The 22,156-nt window shown below is 42.5% G+C and overlaps 3 protein-coding genes across 4 annotated transcripts in view; all 3 read right to left on the reverse strand.

Moving 5' to 3' along the window:
• LOC141220371 (uncharacterized) overlaps nucleotides 1–22,156 on the reverse strand; it is a 324,060-nt gene that overhangs the window by 295,853 nt on the left and 6,051 nt on the right. The window lies entirely within an intron of this gene.
• LOC141220368 (uncharacterized) overlaps nucleotides 1–22,156 on the reverse strand; it is a 97,095-nt gene that overhangs the window by 70,702 nt on the left and 4,237 nt on the right. Inside the window, exons 3-4 of one of the 2 annotated variants that reach the window (XM_073666291.1) lie at nucleotides 13,789–13,938; nucleotides 13,456–13,635 (exon numbers count right to left, since the gene is read on the reverse strand). The exons of the other annotated variant lie outside the window; for it this stretch is intronic. Of the exons in view, the coding sequence (XP_073522392.1) occupies nucleotides 13,456–13,635; nucleotides 13,789–13,938 (330 nt within the window). The remainder of the gene's footprint in view (nucleotides 1–13,455; nucleotides 13,636–13,788; nucleotides 13,939–22,156) is intronic. 2 annotated transcript variants of the gene reach the window in all.
• LOC141220367 (uncharacterized) lies at nucleotides 4,950–8,133 on the reverse strand. Its single transcript, XM_073666290.1, has one exon. The coding sequence runs from the start codon at nucleotides 8,021–8,023 to the stop codon at nucleotides 5,522–5,524; it is 2,502 nt and encodes an 833-aa protein (XP_073522391.1). The 5' UTR covers nucleotides 8,024–8,133; the 3' UTR covers nucleotides 4,950–5,521.

Below are 22,156 nucleotides of genomic sequence, written 5' to 3' on the forward strand. Positions count from 1 at the left end.
GCAGGAGATCGTTGGCTTCAGCTGGAATGGGCGTGATGGTAAATATGGTTTAATTTAGAATATTAAAGAATTGTGTGTTTATTTCAATTAAAGGACTTTATTCTGGGTGTTTGTGTTTTTTTTAAACTTTGCCTATGGGGTTAGTAATGGGGGTGTCTTATAGACACCTCTCCATTACTAACCTGGGCTTGATGTCAGCTGGCATTATAAGCTGACATCAACCCCAGCCCTATTACCCCACTGCCACTACAGGGCAGTGGGAAGAGCGAGGCTAAGTGCCAGAATTGGCACATCCTATGGATGCGCCATTTCTGGGACGGCTGACGGCTGGTGTTTCTAGCCTGGGAGGGGGCCAATATTCATGGCACCCTTCCTGGGCTATTAATATCAGCCCCCAGCTGTCTGCCTAGCCTTTGCTAGCTATTAAAATAGGGGGACCCCACGTCATTTTTTGGAGGGATCCCCCATTTTAATAGCTAGTAAAGGCTAGGTATTCAGCTGGGGGCTGATATTAGTATCCTGGGAAGCTCCGTGGGTATTACCCCCTTCTCAGGCTTCAAACATCTGCCCCAGCCGTCTGCTTAACCTCCGCTAGAGCCTAAAATTACGGGGAACCCATTGCCAATTTTTTATTAAATAAATCCTTTATTTTAACACTAAATGACAAGTACAGTAACCAACACTGTCACTGTACTTCTTATATATGTGACTGACATATTTCTATCTATCTAATCTATGTGTGATGCTCTATTCTTTCTGTTGTAAATTGTCGGGTACCGGTGCTGAATTGCCGGCCGGCTTTTTTAAAGAGACAGGTGCATGAAAACACTATTATTTTTTTAATAAATCCTTTACACTGACAAGTACAGTAAGCAACACTGTCACTGTACTTCATATATATGTGGCTGACATGTTTCTATCTATCTAATCTATGTGTGATTCTCTATTCTTTCTATTCTAAATTGTCGGGTACCGCTGCTGAATTGCCGGCCAGCTTTTTTTAAGAGACGGTGCATGAAAACACTATTATTTTTTTAAATAAATCCTTTAACACTAAATGACAAGTACAGTAAGCTGAGCGCTACCATCCAGCTTGTCATCCTTCAGAGACACTGCAGAGCGCAGGCATTATAGGAACTTCTGATTCCGGTATTCGATATTCTAAAAGAATCGGAACTCAGTATCGGAACTCCGATACCGCGAATATCGGTCGATACCCGATATTTCAGTATCGGAATGCTCAACACTATTTAACAATGACTGATTACCCCTGATTGAGCACCTGTCAAGGATAAAGAGAAAGAAAAAAAAAAGGCAAAACCATATAAAAAAGGACCCTATACAGCCTTGGAACCAACTCTGAGGAAGGAATCCGTAGAATTCCGAAATGCGTCAGTTCCTGACCCTCCTGGGCTCCCGTACTGGTACCAGACACGTGACGTCACAAAGGTCCTTAACATCTGCCATGTGTACAGCGCAGGTCCTTGCGCACCACAGAACACAGGCGCCTGGAAAAGCGGCACAGAGCAGCGGTTTCTGACTGGGACCCTGCTCCTCCCTTCTCCCCACCAAGAACTTACCTCTGCCACAGGAGTAATCTCTCCTCTCTCCAGACCACGACGATCTGCAGACCTTGACCGCCTGACCACCACATTGGTGAAGTGCATATCCTGGACTAAGCACAGCTGTGCTTTTGTATGCACCAATGAGCTTTTCTACTCAGCATACCTTATACCTTACCCAGAGATAAACGGTTTTTTAACCTTGGGCGAACCCCTATACCATTTTTATAGGATTAACCCTGCGATGCCCTCTAGGCACATACTAACATTGGTTTTCTCATTATATATAAATATATATATATTTTTTGGGGGGGCGAACTCCTATACTATTATCTGTAGGATTAACCCCTGAATGCCCTTCAGGCACATACTAACATTTACCTTTTATCATCTGTTCTTTCCAAGGAGCTCTATTTTACAATGGTTGATTACCGCTAACCACAACAAGTACCATCTTTTAAAAAAATTAAAAAATAGGTACCATCCATACAACAGGTATTACCCCTATTCAGCTCACAAAATCCTAGCCTGAAGGGACATCTCCCCAGGTAACTACTTTGGTATATCTCAAGCGTCATATATTTACCAGCTACCACAATACAGGTACCGTTACCCCAAAATCTAAACTCCCCTCCCCCCCTCATTTTTTATTTTACCGCAATAATTACTGTATAAAACTCTGTAGAGATTGTCTTCAGTCAATTACCTCTATTCAACTGGTACGTGTCCTTTACCAGGCACGCCCTCCTCTCTATATCTCCCTGCACCCTGAGGAGGACCATAACCACAGAGGTATATCACCTATCCTCCAAGTCTGGTATATTCCTAATTCATCATTTAACCAGAGACCCTAAAAAAGCTAATCCAACTATCCACAGCTCCAGGGGAACTCCAACACTAAACTGGACCAAAAACTATCCTTCTACCACCAATTCAGGTAAATATACTTGCCATAAATTCGATAAATAAGAACCTAAATCCTAAACATCTACTTTGATTTTTAGAACAGAAGAGAATGCCAGGAGTGTGCAAAGCAGTCATCAAAAGGTGGCTACTTTGAAGAACCTAGAATATAAGACATATTTTCAGTTGTTTCACACTTTTTTCTTAAGTATATGATTCCACATGTGTTAATTGATAGTTTTGATGCCTTCAGTGTGAATGTACAATTTTCAAAGTCAGGAAATACAGAAAAATCTTTAAATGAGTGGGTGTGTCCAAACTTTTGGTCTGTACTGTATGTATTGCGTAAAGGAGAATAATACGATAATAATATTAATAATCCTTTACGTATGGATGTAGTATCCTCCATACATCGACCACCTGCAAAGACCAGAGCACATTTAGCAAAGCTTTTGGATGGTTTTGATTTGTGACTCCAGCCCAGGGACGCGTCTAAAGAAGGATCCAAGACAATATTAAAGTCTCCTCCAATGATGATAAGGTCCTCCGCAAAATGTTTTCATTTGTTTAAGTATTGACGGCATGTCTCACAATTAGGGAGATAGCAGTTTGCCAAAGTCAATATTTTGGAATAGATCGAGATCTTAACAAACACATACCTCCTCTCCGTGTCAGACAGTGTGTCTACAATAGTATGCAGCAGTGATCTGTGGCGGCCTATACTCAGCACCTTAGACTTCAAAACTGCATTTGTACTGTGATGCCAAGATGAATAATATCTGTTAGTAATCTGAGGAATATGATCGCCTCTAAAGTGGTTCTCCCGAAGAAAGATAAAATGTATGTGTTGTTCATGCATATGATAAAACACTTGAACTCTTTTCTCTGGAACATTAAAGAAGTTGTACACTACTTTGACAATGATGCCCTATCCATAGGATAGGGTATCAATGTATGATCGGCCGGGGTCCCGCATGTAACACCCCCGCCGATCATCTGTCATCGGTGCCGGTGGCGGCTGCCGCCCGCCGGAAGTCCTTACCTGTGCTGCTTGGCCGTTCATCTGTAGTGTCCGCCACAGGGTACTGCACATCTGCCTTCCATTTAATTGAACGGGAGACGGATGTGCAGTTACAAGCGGCGCCCACTATAGCTTGACAGCCAAGCACCGTAGGCAAGGACTTCCGGCCGGCGGAAGCCGCTGCATACACAGATGACTGCTGATCGGCGGGGGTGCCGCGTGCGGGACCCCGGCCGATCATACATTTATGCCCTATCCTATGGATAGGGATTCAATGTCAAAGTAGAGGACAACCCAAGTCCTCTGACATTCAATGAACCAGTTTTAAGCAGTGCCTTATTATATGAAAAATAGGGGGAGGGGAGGAGAGAAAAATTTAAGAGCAAAGAGGAAGTATAGACGGTAGATAGTAACGTCTACCTCTCAGTGTCTAAGAAGTATAGATTATGAATATATCAAAACAGTAGGAAATTGTGAAACAAGCAGATCCCAATGCAAGTCCCTAACTGGGGGTTGTCTTTACAGGCGTAAGTCAAACTTTCAGTTCTAGGATTCCTATTAGGTGGAACCATGGAATATATAGCGAGCAAAGTAATACTATTACAGTAATATAATGTGAAGTCAACTTAAATGTCATTCTAAGATATGAACAGAGACATTCTATATAGTGGAAGAGTGGCACCTAAAACTCTATTTAGATATATCTAATTATATGCTTAAAGAAATAAGTAAGCATCTGCAAACTGTCTCTCATCAGGGAAGACAAGATTCATTTCAGGAGCTCATATGATTGGCAGGTTCCTTTCCCATCTGGCTGCATCAAGTTCCTGATCCATTGAACGCCTTCTGTGACGTGCTGGAACTCTCTGTGGCAATGGTGGAGCAGGTGGCCAATCAGATATATGGATTCTGGGAATGTCCAGGACATCACAGTCTTTCAAAGTATACAATGTTCCATTTTTTCGGACTTGCAGCTGGAAAGGGTACCACAGGAGTACAGCAGGCCATTTTTCCATAGAGCATCAAGTAGTGCTTTCAATACACTTCTTTTAGCAAGTGTCATTCAGGATAGATCTATGAGCAATTGTATGCGTTTTTCATTGAAATCACCAGGACCCAACTCCTCTGCTTTCCTCACAACGGCCTCTTTTACATTGAAAAAAATGTATGTGACAGAAACTGTCCCTTGGACGCTCAGGATCTGGACCATGATTACCTAATGTACGGTGCGCTCTGGCGATCTCCAGCTCCTTATCAATAGAGTCACCAAGGATATTATTAAATAATGTCCATAGTGTTGGCATGATCGCTTGTGCATTGATGCTTTCAGGTATACCCATTATCCAGATATTATTGTGATTTTCTTGGTCATAAATCAAATTAAACAACTTGTTTATTTACTGGCTGTGAAGATCCAGTTCTTGTTTATGAGCATTTTGATGGCCCACGACTTGTACGACATCAGCTAATAATCTCTGTACCTTGTCAGTAAGCTGTGACAGGATAGAAGTGAGGGGACGTATTTCAGTATTGTATGTGGTCTCCAGCCTCTGAATATATTGCTCCATATCTTCTTTAGTAGGGATAGACGCAATCTGATATACAAATAAGCTATGTTGTTCCCCATATCAGAATAACCTGTGGCTGGGGGGTAAATGTCCCGGTGAAGAAAGCACTGCTCAGTATGTGGACTTTGGTGAGAGTACAGGGAGATTTGTGGAGCTGTTTTCTTGAGGCCTACATTAAGAGAGAAGTTGGTGCAGGACTTACAGACCTGAGCTGTCTGTCATCATGAGGGTTAAGACTGTTTCTTTTTCCACACTGAGGTGAGGCAGTAATAGCTCGGGAGCAGGAAGATAAGACCTTCCATAAGAAACACTGCATACCAGACATGCTGACAGAGGTGGAGGACCTCAGATTAACCTCTGATCTCTTCTTTCTTTGGCATATCGGACATCATGCTTGAGGCTGTAAATTGCTTAGAATTACCCAGGAACACAGTCTGAAGAGAGTGCTCTCAGTGTGTGCGTTCTCTCTATGCTATTTCCAGGCTATGGCCTTCCTGTTGATGTTCAATACGTCCAAAGGCGGCGTTGATTGGGAGCAGGATTGTGTGATTGTGAGTTCTCTGGTGCTTAACCAAATCTGATTTCTGGCCAAAATATTTTCCACATTCTGAACAGGAAAAAGGCTTCTCCCCTGTGTGAGTTCTCTGGTGTATAACAACATCTGATTTCCGGTTAAAACATTTCCCACATTCTGAACAAGAAAATGGCTTCTCTCCTGTGTGGGTTGTTTGGTGGTTATCAAGGTGCACTTTCTGTTTAAAACATTTCCCACATTCTGAGCAAGAAAAAGGCTTCTCCCCTGTGTGAGTTCTCTGATGTCTGATTAAACTTGATTTATTTGTAAAACATTTCCCACATTCTGAACAAGAAATAGGCTTCTCTCCTGTGTGAGATCTCTGGTGGTTAACCAAATCTGATTTCTGTTTAAAACATTTCCCACATTCTGAACAGGAAAAAGGCTTCTCCCCTGTGTGAGTTCTCTGGTGATTAACTATATTTCTTTTCTGGTTAAAACATTTCCCACATTCCGAACAGGAAAAGGGCTTCTCCCCTGTGTGAGATCTCTGGTGGTTAACCAAATCTGATTTCTGTTTAAAACATTTCCCACATTCTGAACAGGAAAAAGGCTTCTCCCCTGTGTGAGTTCTCTGGTGGTTAACCAAATCTGTTTTCTGTTTAAAACATTTCAAACATTCTGAACAAGAAAATGGCTTCTCTCCTGTGTGGGTTCTCTGGTGGTTATCAAGATGCACTTTCTGTTTAAAACATTTCACACATTCTGAGCAAGAAAAAGGCTTCTCCCCTGTGTGAGTTCTCTGATGTCTGATTAAACTTGATTTATTTGTAAAACATTTCCCACATTCTGAACAATAAAAAGGCTTCTCCCCTGTGTGACTTCTCTGGTGATTAACAAGATTTATTTTCAGGTTAAAACATTTCCCACATTCTGAACAGGAAAAAGGCTTCTCCCCTGTGTGAGTTCTCTGGTGGTTAAGCAAATCTGATTTCTGTTTAAAACATTTCCCACATTCTGAACAGGAAAAAGGCTTCTCCCCTGTGTGAGTTCTCTGATGTCTGATTAAACTTGATTTATTTGTAAAACATTTCCCACATTCTGAACAAGAAAAAGGCTTCTCCCCTGTGTGACTTCTCTGGTGATTAACAAGATTTATTTTCAGGTTAAAACATTTCCCACATTCTGAACAGGAAAAAGGCTTCTCCCCTGTGTGACTTCTCTGGTGATTAACCAAATCTGATTTCTGTTTAAAACATTTCCCACATTCTGAACAGGAAAAAAGCTTCTCCTCTGTGTGAGTTCTCTGATGTCTGATTAAACTTGATTTATTTGTAAAACATTTCCCACATTCTGAACAAGAAAAAGGCTTCTCCCCTGTATGACTTCTCTGGTGATTAACAAGATTTATTTTCAGGTTAAAACATTTCCCACATTCTGAACAGGAAAAAGGCTTCTCCCCTGTGTGAGTTCTCTGGTGATTAACCAAATCTGATTTCTGTTTAAAACATTTCCCACATTCTGAACAAGAAAAAGGCTTCTCCCCTGTGTGACTTCTCTGGTGATTAACAAGATTTGTTTTCTGGTTAAAACATTTCCCACATTCTGAACAGGAAAAAGGCTTCTCCCCTGTGTGAGTTCTCTGGTGATTAACCAAATATGATTTCTGTTTAAAACATTTCCCACATTCTGAACAGGAAAAAGGCTTCTCCCCTGTGTGAGTTCTCTGGTGATTGACCAAATCTGATTTATGGCTAAAACATTTTACACATTCTGAACAAGAAAAAGGCTTCTCTCCTGTGTGAGTTCTCTGATGATTAACCAAAGCTGATTTCTGGATAAAACATTTTCCACATTCTGAACAGGAAAAATGCTTCTCCCCTGTGTGAGTCATCTGATGTCTGATAAAACTTGAATTATCTGTAAAACATTTTCCACATTCTGAACAGAAAAATGGCTTCTCTCCTGTGTGGGTTGTCTGGTGGATATCAAGATGCACTTTCTGTTTAAAACATTTCCCACAATCTGAGCAAGAAAAAGGCTTCTCCCCTATGTGAGTTCTCTGATGTCTGATTAAACTTGAATTATCTGTGAAACATTTTCCACATTCTGAACAAGAAAATGGCTTCTTCTGTGTGTGACTTCTCTGGTGATTAACAAGATTTGATTTCTGGTTAAAACATTTCCCAAATTTGAAACAAAAAAATCTATTCTCTGCTGTGTGAATGTTTTGATGTTTAACAAAAGACTTTTCAAGGGAAAAACTATTTCCATATTCTGAACATGAAAATGGCTTCTTTGCTTTAGGAGCAATTTGTTTTTTAATGATTATTTTGTGACTTTTATTTTCCTTAGTAGTCGGTAATGAATCAGAAGACAGGACCTGTTTCATAGGATCAGATGACAGATCTTTGCTGTGAAGGGATGATGATAAATCTGGAGAAATGTCATTCATTTCAATTGTATCCTGTGGGATCTCAAGATCATCTGATTTAAAAATTGAAGATGTCAGCTGTTCCTCTGATCTCCTGGTACAGTCATCTGCCAAGAATAAAACCAAGAAACAATCAACCTTACTAACACCAAATCAGATAACAAATGCATTAGCATTTTAGTGTTGCTTGGGTGTACTGGGGTGTCTGTTTATCTGGGGTGCACTTATATAGTGCTAGGCAGCCCTCCTGATCTAATAGTATGGGCAACATCACTAGTCACTCTCCACAAGGACAAACGTTACCCCTTAGACCTCAGTCCAGAGCCTCTCACCAGCCAAATCAGTTCTCATACTTTGCACTGACGAGGGCCAACAGCCCAAAACACCAGGTCTGCAAATTGATATTCATATTGCACGACTCGTTAAAAGGTTGATTGTGACTTGTAGGATTGGTGCTACCAGTAGGTGGCGCTATAGAGTTCAAGTCCTCTTTTTCTCTGAAGAGGCAATTTGCATATTAAATTTCCCAGAAGAGCATTGCACGGCGAATAAGCCTCCTTACCTTGACGAGCCAGAGCTGGTAAGTCACTCTCCACAAGGAGAAACATTACCCCTTAGACCTCAGTCCAGAGCCTCTCATCCATCCAAATCAGTTCTCATACTTTGCACTGACGAGGGCCAACAGCCTGAAACACCGTGTCTGCAAATTGAGATTCTGATTTGGATTTTATCCTAAGTCATATTGCATGACTTGTTAAAGGATTGATTGTGACTTGAAGGATTGCTGCTTCCAATAGGTGGCGCTATAGAGTTCAAGTCCTCTTTTTCTCTGAAGAGGCAATTTGCATATAGGCTAAGCCAGACACTGTGCATCAAACCTGCCTGTGTGACTGGCGTCCTATGCAAGCTTCATCTGTGTGCATCTTTAATACTAGGCAACCATCCTCTCCATGAATTTTGTAGGTTTGTGAGTGGTTGCTCCATAAGTATTTTGCACCTGCCCTGCCCCCACCTTTATCATGGGGGTCTGTGGCATCCTGCTAGTGCATTTGTTATATGATTTGTGTTAGTAAGGCTATCTTTTTCTGTGATTTTTTTTTATTTTGCCCTATGTTAGCCGTCATTATTCACCAAGACAATGACAGTTCACAGTCTAATAGAAAACCTCATAGGATGAACCAGTAGAGCGTAGTGTTCAACTGTTTGTTAATTCTGCCTCCCAAATATGGAATAAAAAGCCACAAAACAATGTTATGTAGGTGAATAAAATACCAATAAAAACTTCTACTCATCTCACAAAAAACAAGTCCCCACTCAGGTCCATCATCTGTCAGTGGAAAAACAGAGGTTTCCACATTATTAGTGGCTCAAAGACTCTTGAAAAGCAACATGGCTTCCATAAACCAATCCAGCAATATCCACTCTCCCAAAGTCAAATCTCCACCCCTCTTCTGAGCCTTGCAGTGCGCCCAAACCACATTCAGCATCCATGTATTTGGCATTACTATAGTGAGAAGAACCCACTTAATTGATGGTGTGTGTCTCCTGGAGCACAATCTGGGCACTATGTGTTGGGTAATGAAATTATATATTAGTAATTTTCACTCTCCAACATCCACTGCGTGCTAATTTCCAGAAAAACACTGTGGAGTCAAAATAGTCACTACTGCTATAGATTATTTCACTGAGGGTTATAATTTCCAAAATGGTGTCACTTTATGGGGATTTCTGCTGTTCTGGTTTTCTGCAATTTGGTCACATTAGGGCTTCTGTAAATGGTGGGTCCCATCTCCTCTGGGATCTGCTCCTGTGACGTCTGCTTCTCTCACCAGGAGCCGCCTTATTCATTCTGCAGGCGGCGCTGGTGATGGAGGAGATGTCAGAACCAGAAGCTCTGGGTGGCGCAGGCTCTGTCCAGCCACTAAGATTAGGGTGCCTGGGACCTGTAGTACCATCCAGTCTGGCAGTATGGGTGTGTGCTGTCCAGCTGGAGTAATCTGCTCCCTGCTTCAGCCAACTGGAAAGCACCACACCCTACTAAAGCTGGAAGCATATTGCCGGAAGCTAAAACACAGCAAAATAGGGCAGCAGAGTTTACCTGCCCAGATCTTCATAACTAAATGCACTACCAGGGTGCAACAAACCCACATAAAGATAGTGCCTGAGGGGCCTGAGGAAAAGGCTGATGGATGGGAAAGTGATGTAACAGAATGGGAAGAGCCTGGAGAATGTGCCTGCATGCATTTCTGACTCACATATGGTTTCTGGGAAAAAGTTTGTCGCAGTATTACGCCACTTTTACAGACACACAAGAACAACTACCAAACCTAACCTAAATTGCATTTAACAGGTCAAAAGGGTTAAGAAACAGATTTTCCTGCACAATCACTTGTATATAAGGTTAAATAAACCAAAGAAACCAAAAAATACCCCTTTTAGCCTTTTTTCACACATACTGCTGTGGCTTTTTTCGCTTTTTACAATTGGGAGGGTCCTGACTTATACATTTTGTAGGTCCCTCCGTCATACATCATTTTTAGTTCGCTATTCCCCAGCACTTTACAAGCACAGTTAGAAAGTACCAGTAGGTATGTTGATCTTTGACCTGAGAGGCCTCAGGTGGCTCTGTAACATGCGTTTTGGAGGGACAGCTGTTACTTAGACATTTGGGCGGTCCCTCCATCACTTACACTCAGATAGTGGAATAGACATTCAATAGCAGTTTACAATGTGCCCATTGTAGCGTTGGGCTTGACCTCCTCCTCCTCCACCACCATGTGATACTGCGGCCCTTAATTCAAATGTTCAGAGGGTCTGCAGTAAGCAGGAAAGCGGAGTTTTGTGAGAGCCCTCGTGTGGCCCTGTAACATACATTTTGAAGTGCCCTCCTCTAGAAATTTTGGAGGTTCCTCTTGTGTACATTTGAGAGTGCCCTCACTTATTCATATTGTAGGGCCCTCACTATTATTTAACTAATTTAAGTGCAGAGACTACAAAGAAAATGGCCAAGAGACATGGAGTACTAGAAGGTAGCAGTGAGTGTGGACTACGACCCTCAGGTCAGCCTACAGTTGCTGTCATGGCTATGCGTGCCAACGGTCCTGGTCGGATCAGTGGACTCATCATCGACCACCTCATCTTCTATTTCATCCTCCTTCCCAGTTGATATTGTAGGCTGACCTTATGGCAACTGTGTCTCATCATCATCAGCCTCCACCTCTGGAGACAAAAAATGACGTTCCCCCAAGTGGCTTTCTTCTGGTCGTAGGTCCTCAAATACTTGAGCATCAACACACGCCACCTCCTCTTGTCCCTCTTCAATGCTGCACGGTAATAGGCCAGAGCCAACCATAGGATAAGTACCAAACAGGTCCTCGGAGTGGCCAAGCTTGGGGTCATATGTCTTCTGTGACTGATAATGGCGGGAGGAAGGAGAACCAGCTTCAGGATTGGAAGGGCCAGCCTTCTGTGTATCCACAGTAGACTGTGTGGTCGTGGAAGTTTTGGTGCTGCTTGACAAATGCGTAGAGGCCTTGCCTGCTATCCAAGACAGAATCTGCTCTCGCTCTTCTGGCTTCCACACACGTTTACGTTCCAGACTGGGAACTTTTTCCAGGAACATAGTGGATGCATAAAGCTTCTTCTGACCTGACACAGACCACGTCCACGTCCCTTAACAACAGTTTTTTTTGGCATTTTTGGTTTTGTTGACAGATTTTCAGATGTTGATGGCACAAGCTAAAGTAGCTGTCACAGGCACAGCCAAAATAGTGAGTCAACCATGACTCAGCCCATAGGGCTAATTTTTACAAAACCTATGCAAATTGTGCAGTGGACAAACCAGGACAGTATTCCTACTCCAGCCTAACTACTATTTGTGATTGGTGGCCCTTGGGATGGTGACTTCCAAAATAGTGGTTAAAATGGCCTGGTGCGTGCATTGTAGGAGGCAGTAGGAAATGTATGGACTACTGCTTTGTGTAGGGCACTCAAAGATTTTTTAAGTGGACTAATATAGACAGAAGGCAGGCTGACACCCCAAAATAGCGGTTAAAATGGGCTGGTGCGTGCTTTTGTAGCAGGTTGTAGGAAATGTTTGGACTACTGCTTTGCGTAGGGCACCAAACGCCTTTTTAAGAGGACTAATGTGGACAGCAGAAGCCAGACTCTGACCCCTAAAACAGCAGGGAAAATAGACTGGTGCTAAAAAAAAAAGGCAGCACAAAATGCTACTTCTGTGTGTGCTGGAAAAATATTGCTTTGCCTCTGAAAAGAGCTGTTTTAAGATGGACACTGGAAGAACACTACCTAATTCCCTCCCTACTAGCTATTTTTGGTGGTATTATGGAGCTAGTGAGCGGCTCCTTTAAACACAGAACTATAGTATACACGGCAGGTAGCCCTTAAAGGGCGTTTGTTTTATCAAGAGGCCTAAACACTCTCCCTAGCAGCCCAGCGATCTCTCCGTAGGCTATTACAACGCAGGCTCCAGATGCAATGTGCACAAAATGGCGGCGGCAGGGCTTAAATAGACCCTATGATGCTGGGCGGCCAGCTAATCACAGTAATGCCACAACCAAGATGTCTGCGGCATTACTGTGATTAGTTAAGAAGCCCAGAATGTTAAGTGGCTGCAAAGAAGGCGCCAAAACTGCAGGGCGGGACATCCGAATATAGCGAGGCGAGTACACAAATACTCGCAATATAACAAGTAACCCGAATACCGTACTATCCGTGCGAATAGCAAATAGTAACGAATACCCTCGCTCATCACTAGTGGTTACTACTCACCTGGGTGGTCAAAAGTAGGAATCTCCTCTTTACACCACTCATCACCCCTCAGATAAGCCTCTGTAGTATTAATATGGGTCAGATCTTCACCCTGAAACAAATATTGTAAAAGTCACAAACAGATGAGAAATCACATCTATGAGCAGCTCTAATCCTGCCATCTCCACCGTTCTCATTACACAAGTATAAAACACATACTGAACAAGACTGAACACAAGACCTTCACAGCCATCTACACATCATAGGGGAGATCTCATGATACCTCTCCATCTACCTGATGATCCTGAGGAGCATTGGGATCTTCTTGTTTACAGTGATGTTGAAGAAGAGGATGGGAACATCTGTCTGGTGTTGCCCTCTTACTGGATAGATCTGGAGGAAACACATACAGGGACTGAATTCATTCTTTACATACAGATAATTATAGGCCGTGTGTATTTAGTCCTGTCTATTACTTGGTGATGTGAGGGGCTGGGGAACCTCCATCATGACGTCTTTGTACAAATCTTTATGTCCTTCTAAATACTCCCACTCCTCCATGGAGAAATAGACAGCGACATCTTGACATCTTATAGGAACCTGACACATACAATGATAAGGTCATCTCCCCGATCCTTTCATAGTGTTACTGTATAATGTCCCAGTATTCCCAGCAGTGTCACCTCTCCAGTCAGCAGCTCAATCATCTTGTAGGTGAGTTCTAGGATCTTCTGGTCATTGATCTTCTCATGTATCAGGGGGTGAGATGGAGGCCCGGTGATTGGGCTCTGGGGTCTTTCCCATCCCTCAGAAACAGGGTCCTGACAGCGCTCACTAGAGGTTTTCTTCACTACTGTGTAATCCTGGTTATGGAGAGACACATTAATAAATCTCCCTCCAGACATTTCCAGAGTCCTCACCTCTCCAGTTCTGTCCATCTGTTATTCCCATAGATAAGAATGATGTAATGTGACGCCATCAGAATGATGTAATGTGACGCCATCAGAATCTCTCACCTCTCCAGTAAGCCGGAAGAGGATCTCTAGGGTGAGGCGTAATATCTTCTCTGCCATCTTGTCTCTGTCCATATCCATCTTTGATGGGTCCATAAGGAAAATTCTCTTAAATAGAAGATCTTCACTGAGAGGATCCGATATTGTAGGGACCTGAATGAGAAGATGATGAGCCTATGTAACATAAAAATCCTGTGTAATAATACAATTACTGGATATAATAAGGGGAAACATATGAGGAGATATATTACAGTATTTAGTTTTCTTCTTTACATCTACTAATAAAACCTATATATTTTAGGCCACAGACAACAAGAAGTTTCTTCCTTGGAGTCTGCAGCTGAACACGTTTCTCAAAGACTTATCTTCCATAAAGCTAATTCTCGTCTCATTTACTGACACTGGAATCGGCATTAGCAATACTGCAGGAGATATTTTCATGTGACATGAGAAATAACTACTTCATGAATAGGACGACATCTTCATCTTCTACTACGGCTCTAGAAACATATTTGGCTAGAGTGCTTCACTGACTACATCTCCACCGGTCGTCTATATGAATGTTTCCCGTCTTCCCCGGACTGTAATCTTCTATCACGTTAGATCTCATGTCTGATTCACACACAGAAGTTTGAGGCTTTCACACATGGTAAGGTTTTTAATATTATACAGAGTAGGACTATCCCGAAGGAGTTCACCTTGCCATGGTGGGATAGCTTTCATGCTATTTTTGATCCAAAACAGTGTTGCTAAGAACCCTATTTTATTTAAATGTACTTTGGCTTTTTATTTATTTATTTACAGCATGGTTTATGATCATTTTTCTTTATAATTTTTTTCTGATTTATGGCCATAGTAAACATGCGCCTATGTGCTGCATGGATACCAACTTAAACCAAGCTTAAAATCTGTGTTTTTTCACGGGCACCATAGTGGCCCTGTGGGCTGCTGCTATGGATGATACACCCCTAACTATCCAACTATCATATGGTAAAAATATCGTAGGTCCTGGATTCATTAGTATCTGCACCAAGAATGGGGCTAAGTAAGTATTTATTAAAGGGAATCCACTCCACCGACTACCCCACGGCTGATTAAAGGGAATCTGTCACTCGCTGGGACTTATCTAACCTCTAATATGGGCATACAGGTGATAGAAATGTGAATCTATGCTTACCTGTATGCCTCATATTAGAGGTCTGTTTGCTGTGAAAAGGCTTTTTATTCAGTGAAGATTCCGATGCTTGCGGGCCGGTGGACAGGAAGAAATGCCCTGTGACGTGCAGTCACCATGTCCAGGTCCCGCGCACTTCACTTTTTACGGAAGGCGCAGTTGTACTGTGTATTATGCAGTCATATGCAGGGATCTTGTGCACTGGCGAATCACGGCAACTTCCCGGCGCCTGGGCTCAAGATCCCTTCAGTACTATAACTGCATAGTACACAGTACAAGTTCATCACTACCGTAAAAAGCACGCAGTCGCGGGATCTGGACATGGTGACTGCACGTCACAGGGCACTGTGATGTGCAGGGGAGGTGGGAAATATTTTAATTAACACAGTAGGTGGGGATTTCTTCCCTTCCCCCAGCCAGCAAGCATTGGAATCTTCACTGAATAATAAAAAGCCATTTCACAGCAAACAGACCTCTAACATGAGGCATAGATATATAGATTCACATTTATATCACCTGCATGCCAATATTAGAGGTCAGATAAGTCCCAGGGGGCGATAGATTCCCTTTAATCAGCCGTGGGGTAATCATAAAACCAGATATGTATCAAGGCATTGTAAGGGGGCTAATGGTTGCGTAGTCGATGGGAGGTATGTGTCACAGAGATGGCTGGTCTCTGTGATGTAACCCGGATTGTTTCTCTAGGGCACATAAGCACTAAGAGGATTGTTTGGTGCACCTGGGAGCCGGGTTACGGGTAGCTAGGAGAGAATGGGCAGGTCCAGCTACCCACATACCTCACCTCTGGGTGTGGTTAACAGCCTATAAAATGAAGGCTGTTGTTTGGCACATGGTCTGTGTGTTTGGAGGGAGAAGGCCTCCTGTGTATGTTTGTCTTCAGACCAAACCAGGACACTGGACACTACCCCACCTTGTGTGCCACACAGGCCTGACTGAGCAGAGACCTGCTAAGGACATTTACTTTGTTTGCCTGATCTAAAGGCTATTTGCTTTTCTGTTTGGCTTCTGGGTTTATGAAGCAATAAACCCACATGATACTTTTCAAGGAATATGCCTCATGTTATCCTCCCGTCGCATCCAAGTGAGTAAACCCCCTACAATATCTATAAAGGAAAGGGTATGATACTCAGAGAATGTTTCAATAATCCACCTCAAAGCATTTCCCCAACAGGTTCATCAGGAGACTTGATTCAGGGATGTTAATTCATGATGTTCAGCATAGTGTGCCTAATAGCCAGGTGCCCATGTATAAATATCCCAATTCATCCAAAACCCCTCCCAGACTAGGAGACCCATTCCCATTCCTAGAGGTGAATTGTCACAGGATATACAGAATGGAGTCTTTCTACAATAATGTACTGCACCTACGCTACTTCTCATGAGCTAGAGGTTCGATAATGTCCATCCCCTAGTGTGCATGTCCAGAAGTGACGTGCTTTACACTGAAACGCCAGATAAACTGATTGCCGCCGCGCCACTCGTACCTGTGACTGCGCATGCCCGTAGTTATCATTCCACACTGGAGCGCATCTAGGATCATTGTCACATGCCCAGATGTCTACGTTCCATGCCGGAGTGCATATGGTATTGGATTGCATTCCACCAAATGAAAAATCCTCTCTCTGAGATCAGCGTCATGGGAGACTAAAAACAAGTATTGCACATCCTCCCATCATGTAATAGGCATGTAGATCTACTTTATCAGTACAAAAAATATGGAATGGTGGCCCACAGTAAATTCCTAAATGGTCATATTTGACCCCTTTTGCATAATTAGAGATACACAAGGATCACCACACTTGCTAGTTACTTAATAGTATAAGTGGAAATAATTCTGATATAGAAGCTCAGATATCTCAATGAAGTACAACAATATGTGAACCTCATTCACAGGAAACTGGGTAGCAATGGTTAGAGTATAAAATCCAAAAATGTAATCCAGAATGGGGCTGTATTCATACAAAACAGGGATAGGAAATTTACTCATTGAGTCCCTTAGTTGTTTATGAATCAAGTCTGGAAATCCACTTACCGTATTTTTCGGACTATAAGACTTTTTCCCTCCAAAATTTTGCGTCTTATGTTGGAGGTGTGTGTATGTGTGTATATATATATATATATATATATATATATATATATATATATATATATATATATATATATATATATATAGGGTGTGGGGGGAGTGGTACGCATGTGAATCCGCATGTATTCCGCATGTATTCTGCAGGAAAAACGCATGTACAATCCGCATGCGTTTTTTCTGCCAGGGAGATGCAGAAATTTTCTGCTTCATTTCTGCATCGTGGGCACATAGCCTGAAAGATGTGTTCACTGTGGTGTCATATTGCAAACAAACGCTTACTAAGCTGTCAAAGCAGGTTACTGGTGTGCAAGCAGAAATTACTAATATTAAAGCTGCCATGCAGAAAGCCGATGTCCACACAGGAGAGGTGGAGGAAAGAGTGAGCACGGCTGAAGACACTATAATATCTGTGCAAGCTGCTCAAAAAAAGCAGGACAAGCTGTTAACTGATGTTATTGCTAAAAATGACGACTTGGAAAACAGGTCGAGACATAATAATGTCAGGATAGTGGGGGTCCCGGAAAAAGCAGAAGGATCAAACCGTACAGAATTTTTTAAGAATTGGCTGTTGGAAAAATTTGGAGCTGATAAACTGTCAAAGGTCTTTGTTGTAGAGCGAGCTCATAGAGTCCCACTGAGACCCCAGCCTCCAGGAACAGCCCCCCGAGCCATGCTTGCTTCTGTAATAAGACAGACGTGGTAAAGGGATTTCGGTATGGAATGGTTGAGGAGAAGACAGCGCTGTACGCAGATGATATTTTATTATTCTTACAGGACCCTCAGGCATCATTACATGGTGCAATAGCTATCATCACTAGATTTGGTCTGTTATCTGGGTTACAAATTAATTGGGATAAATCTCATATTATGGAAATAGATACTTTGGATGGCTTAGATGTTGAACATGTAGAACGTACACAACTTAGATTAGTACGAGAGTTTAAATATCTTGGAATTACAATAACACTACCAGTAAAGGAGTACCTTCAGTTGAATGTATACCCAATAATTGGGAAATTAAAAGATAAAGCATCTACATGGAGCAAAATGCGCCTCTCGGTGGTGAGACGCACCATTCTTCTTAAAATGGTGATGATGCCAAAATTGCTATATGTTTTACATAACTCCCCTGTGTGGATCCCTCGGTCGGTGTTCCAGCGTATTAATTCAATATTTAGGGATCTGGTTTGGAGTGGAGGAAAACCCAGAATTAAGCTGGAGACTCTCCAGAGGCCGAAAGAAGAGTGGGGTCTCGCCTTACCAAACCCATGGATATACTTTTTGGCAGCACAGTCCCAACATACTAGAGGGTGGGCGCTCAGGGCGGTGAAAGGGACTATTCTGGCGGTTTTGGAAGCTCATCTTAAAAAAAGTCCATTGGTGGTGGGCCTAGAGTCGGGATTTTTTGGGAAGAAAGGCAGGTCATACCCGACCTGTGGCCTAGTCCATAAACTGTGGACGAGGGTGAAGAGGATTAGAGGCATAGTGGGAATGTCTATGTATACTCCTATTTGGGATAACGAAAACTTAGGTGAATTTTATAAAATAGGAGAGCTGAGAGGATGGGTGGCAAGGGATATACAATACATCTACCAACTGATGGATAATCAAAACATCAAAACCTTAGAGATGCTGAAAGAGGAATTTCATTTATTAGACAGACACAGCTATCAGTATACACAGGTTAAGCATGCGTTTATTAAGCAAAAGAAAATTAGGAACCTGTCTGTTCAAAAAGATATTGTTATTGACTATATTTGTATGGGGGGGATGTACAGCGGGCGTCATATCTAAGGTGTATGCTGATCTGCTTCACACCTTTCTATTGAAATACCCTGTTTTGGCGAGGGAAAGGTGGGAAGCTTATGTTGGTGCCATTGAAGATGACAGGTGGGAATCCATTTTGGAATATATCCCTAGGTTGTCTCTAAATGAACCTGCCAGAATGTCCCAACTACTTCTTGTACATAGAGCATATAGATCACCCGATTTTTTGTTCAGGATAGGGGTATGGGACAATTCGGAATACCCGAGATGTGGGTCAGAAACTGCTGATATACTACATGTTATGTGGAGCTGCCCAAAGCTTGCAAGCTATTGGTCTGAAGTAGTTGGCCTAATTGAAGGGTGTTGTCACTGTATAATTCCTAGACATCCAGTGGTTTGCTTGCTGGGATATGTAGAGGAACTTGTGGGGAATGAGGTCGCAAAATTGGCAATTGCCAGACTCTTATATGCAGCTAGGAAAGTAATAGCTAGATATTGGATGCGAATGGAACCTCCCTCTAGACAGGATTACATAAGGCAGGTGGATTATGTGGTACGGATGGAGGAAAAAATTTATTTAAAAAGGAAAAACGCCAAACTCAGTGACAACTTATGGGCACCATGGAAGGTGTGTTAATGTTAATGCTTTTGGAGGAAAGAATCCGATGATTAAATTACATCCTAAATTACATTGTAATGATTATAAGACATTGGAAAATATTTTATATAATGATAAAGGTTTGTTGTAGTCCGTAAAAGGGGAGGGGGGGTGGGTGAGGGGTTCTTTTCGATAATAAGAAAATGGGAAATTATTGTATTGAAGATGTATTTTGTTATTCTATCTTTGAATGAATAAAAATTTATCTGATCAAAAAAAAAACAAGTGATTTTCTAATTTGTCAGTACATTCTACGTACGCTGTCATTTGACTTTGTAGTTTACAGATCTGGGCAGGTAACAGTCAGCGTCTCCTAATCCCAGGGTGTAGGTGGATCCTCCAGGTTGTAAGTTCTATAGAAAAGGGCTTTCACAATTTCCCAAAGTAATTTGAACATTTTCGGACGGAGGAGAATGTTGTGGTCTAGTGGTAAAATGGTGATCACACGATTGTGATACGGCCGGACTACACCACCGATAAAGCAGCCACAGTCGGTGACTGAGAAGAATCTGTGACTTCTCTGCATTTAGTGGTCACTGCTCACCTGGGTAGTCATGTGTAGGAATCTCCTCTTTACACCGCTCATCACCCCTCACATATGTCTCTGTAGTATTAACCCCTTTGCAACCCATGCTGTATTAGTACGCACAAATTGCATCCCCCCGTTCAGTGAGGGCTGCTGCACTGAGCCCGCACTGAACCGAGCACATGTCAGCTGATTCTTACAGCTGACATGTGCCCACAACAGCCGCGGGTGGAATCGCGATCCACCCGCGGCTGTTAACCCCTTAACAACATCTGACGTACTAATATGCGTCTGTGCCCTGGGACTTAAGACCCAGACCCGTATTAGTACATCATGGCGATCGCGCGAGCACACAGGCTGTGCGGAAGCGATCGCCGCCGGGTGTCAGCTGATTGTCACAGCTGACACCCGGTACTATGTGCAGGGAGCGGTCCTGCACCGCTCCCAGCACATTAACCCCCGCTATGCTGCGATCGAAATCGATCGCGGCATTGTGGGGGCAAGGGGAGGTGATCGGCGATACTCACCTCCTCTTCCGGCTTCCAGCGCAGTCTGCAAAGGCTTCCCGGGTGTTGCCATGACGACCCGATGTCGTCATGACAACATCCGGGTCACCAGAGAGCAGGAAGATTGCTTGGACATGCGCAGTGCATCTCCAAGCAATCTTCACATTGTGCACCGCTGACAGCCTACATGGCATAGGGATGGTGCTCCGTCCCTATGCCATGCAGGCGATCAGAAAAAAAAAGTGAAAGTCCCAGAGTGGGACAAAGTAATAAAGTGTATAAAGTGTGTGAAATTGGGAAAAAAAAAAAAACATTTGCAAAAATATAAAAAAAAAATTAAAAAAATAATCCACCAAAAATAAAAATATAATGTACCCATCAATAAATATTATTATAAAAAAAAAAAAAAAAAAACAATAAAAGTACACATATTTGGTATCGCCGCGTCCGGAACAACCTGACCTATAAAACTGTCCCACTAGTTAACCCCTTCAGTGAACACGGTAAAAAAAAATTAAAAAAAACGAAGCAAAAAACAATGCTTTATCACCATACCGCCAAACAAAAAGTGGAATAACACGCGATCAAAAAGACGCATATAAATAAAAATGGTACCGCTGAAAACGTCATCTCATCCCGCAAAAAACAAGCTGCCATACAGATCCATCAGCCGAAAATAAAAAAGTTATAGCTCTCAGAATAAAGCGATGCTAAAAAATATTTTTTTCTATAAAATAGCTTTTATTGTGTATAAGCGCCAAAACATAGAAAAATTATACAAATGTGGTACCGCTGTAAACGTACTGACCCGAAGAATAAAGCTGCCTTATCAATTTTACCACAAGCAGAACAGAATAATAAAAAAAAAAAAAACAATTCCTGAATTGTTGGTTTTTGTTTATTCTGCCTCCCAAAAATCGGAATAGAAAGCGATCAAAAAATGTCACGTGCCTGAAAATGGTACCAATAACAACGTCAAGTCATCCCGCGAAAAACGAGCCGTCACATGACTGTCTGCCAAAATCTGGAAAAATTATAGCTCTCAAAATATGGCGATGCAAAAACTAGATTTTACAAAAAATGCGTCTTTTAGTGTGTGACAGCTGTCAGTCATAAAAACCCCATATGATTCTGGCATTGCTGTAATCACACCAACCCGAAGAATAAAGTCGTCTAATCACTTATACCGCACAAGGAACGGCGCCAAAAATAAACTCTTGGGTTAGGATTGGGCTAGGGCTGGGTTTGGGGCTAGGGTTGTGCTGGGGCTAGGGTTGTGCTAGGGCTAGGGTTGTGCTAGGGCTAGGGTTGCGCTATGGTTAGGGTTGTGCTAGGGTTAGGGCTGGGGTTGGGATTTTTTTCAAAAGTAAGGAAAAAAGATGACGATATGGCGACTAGTGTTAAGAACAAGTGCTCGCTACTTGAGTTTGCATCGGGTGCTCTGGTATGCATTGAGTATCGTGGGTATTTGAGTGACATGCTCGAGTCTCTGCCCCATATGCTTCGCGGCCAAAAAACTTTACGGGGATTGCCTGCCATGCATGAGCGATCCCCGCATGTTTTTTTTTGGGTGTCTAATAACCGTGAAACATGCGGAGCAGGGACTCGAGCATGTCACTCGAGCACACGCTGT

This window comes from Phyllobates terribilis, unplaced genomic scaffold (genome assembly GCF_046119375.1).
Source record: "Phyllobates terribilis strain yellow unplaced genomic scaffold, ASM4611937v1 Scaffold_285__1_contigs__length_2463970, whole genome shotgun sequence".
In the NCBI taxonomy this organism is placed as follows: domain Eukaryota; kingdom Metazoa; phylum Chordata; class Amphibia; order Anura; family Dendrobatidae; genus Phyllobates; species Phyllobates terribilis.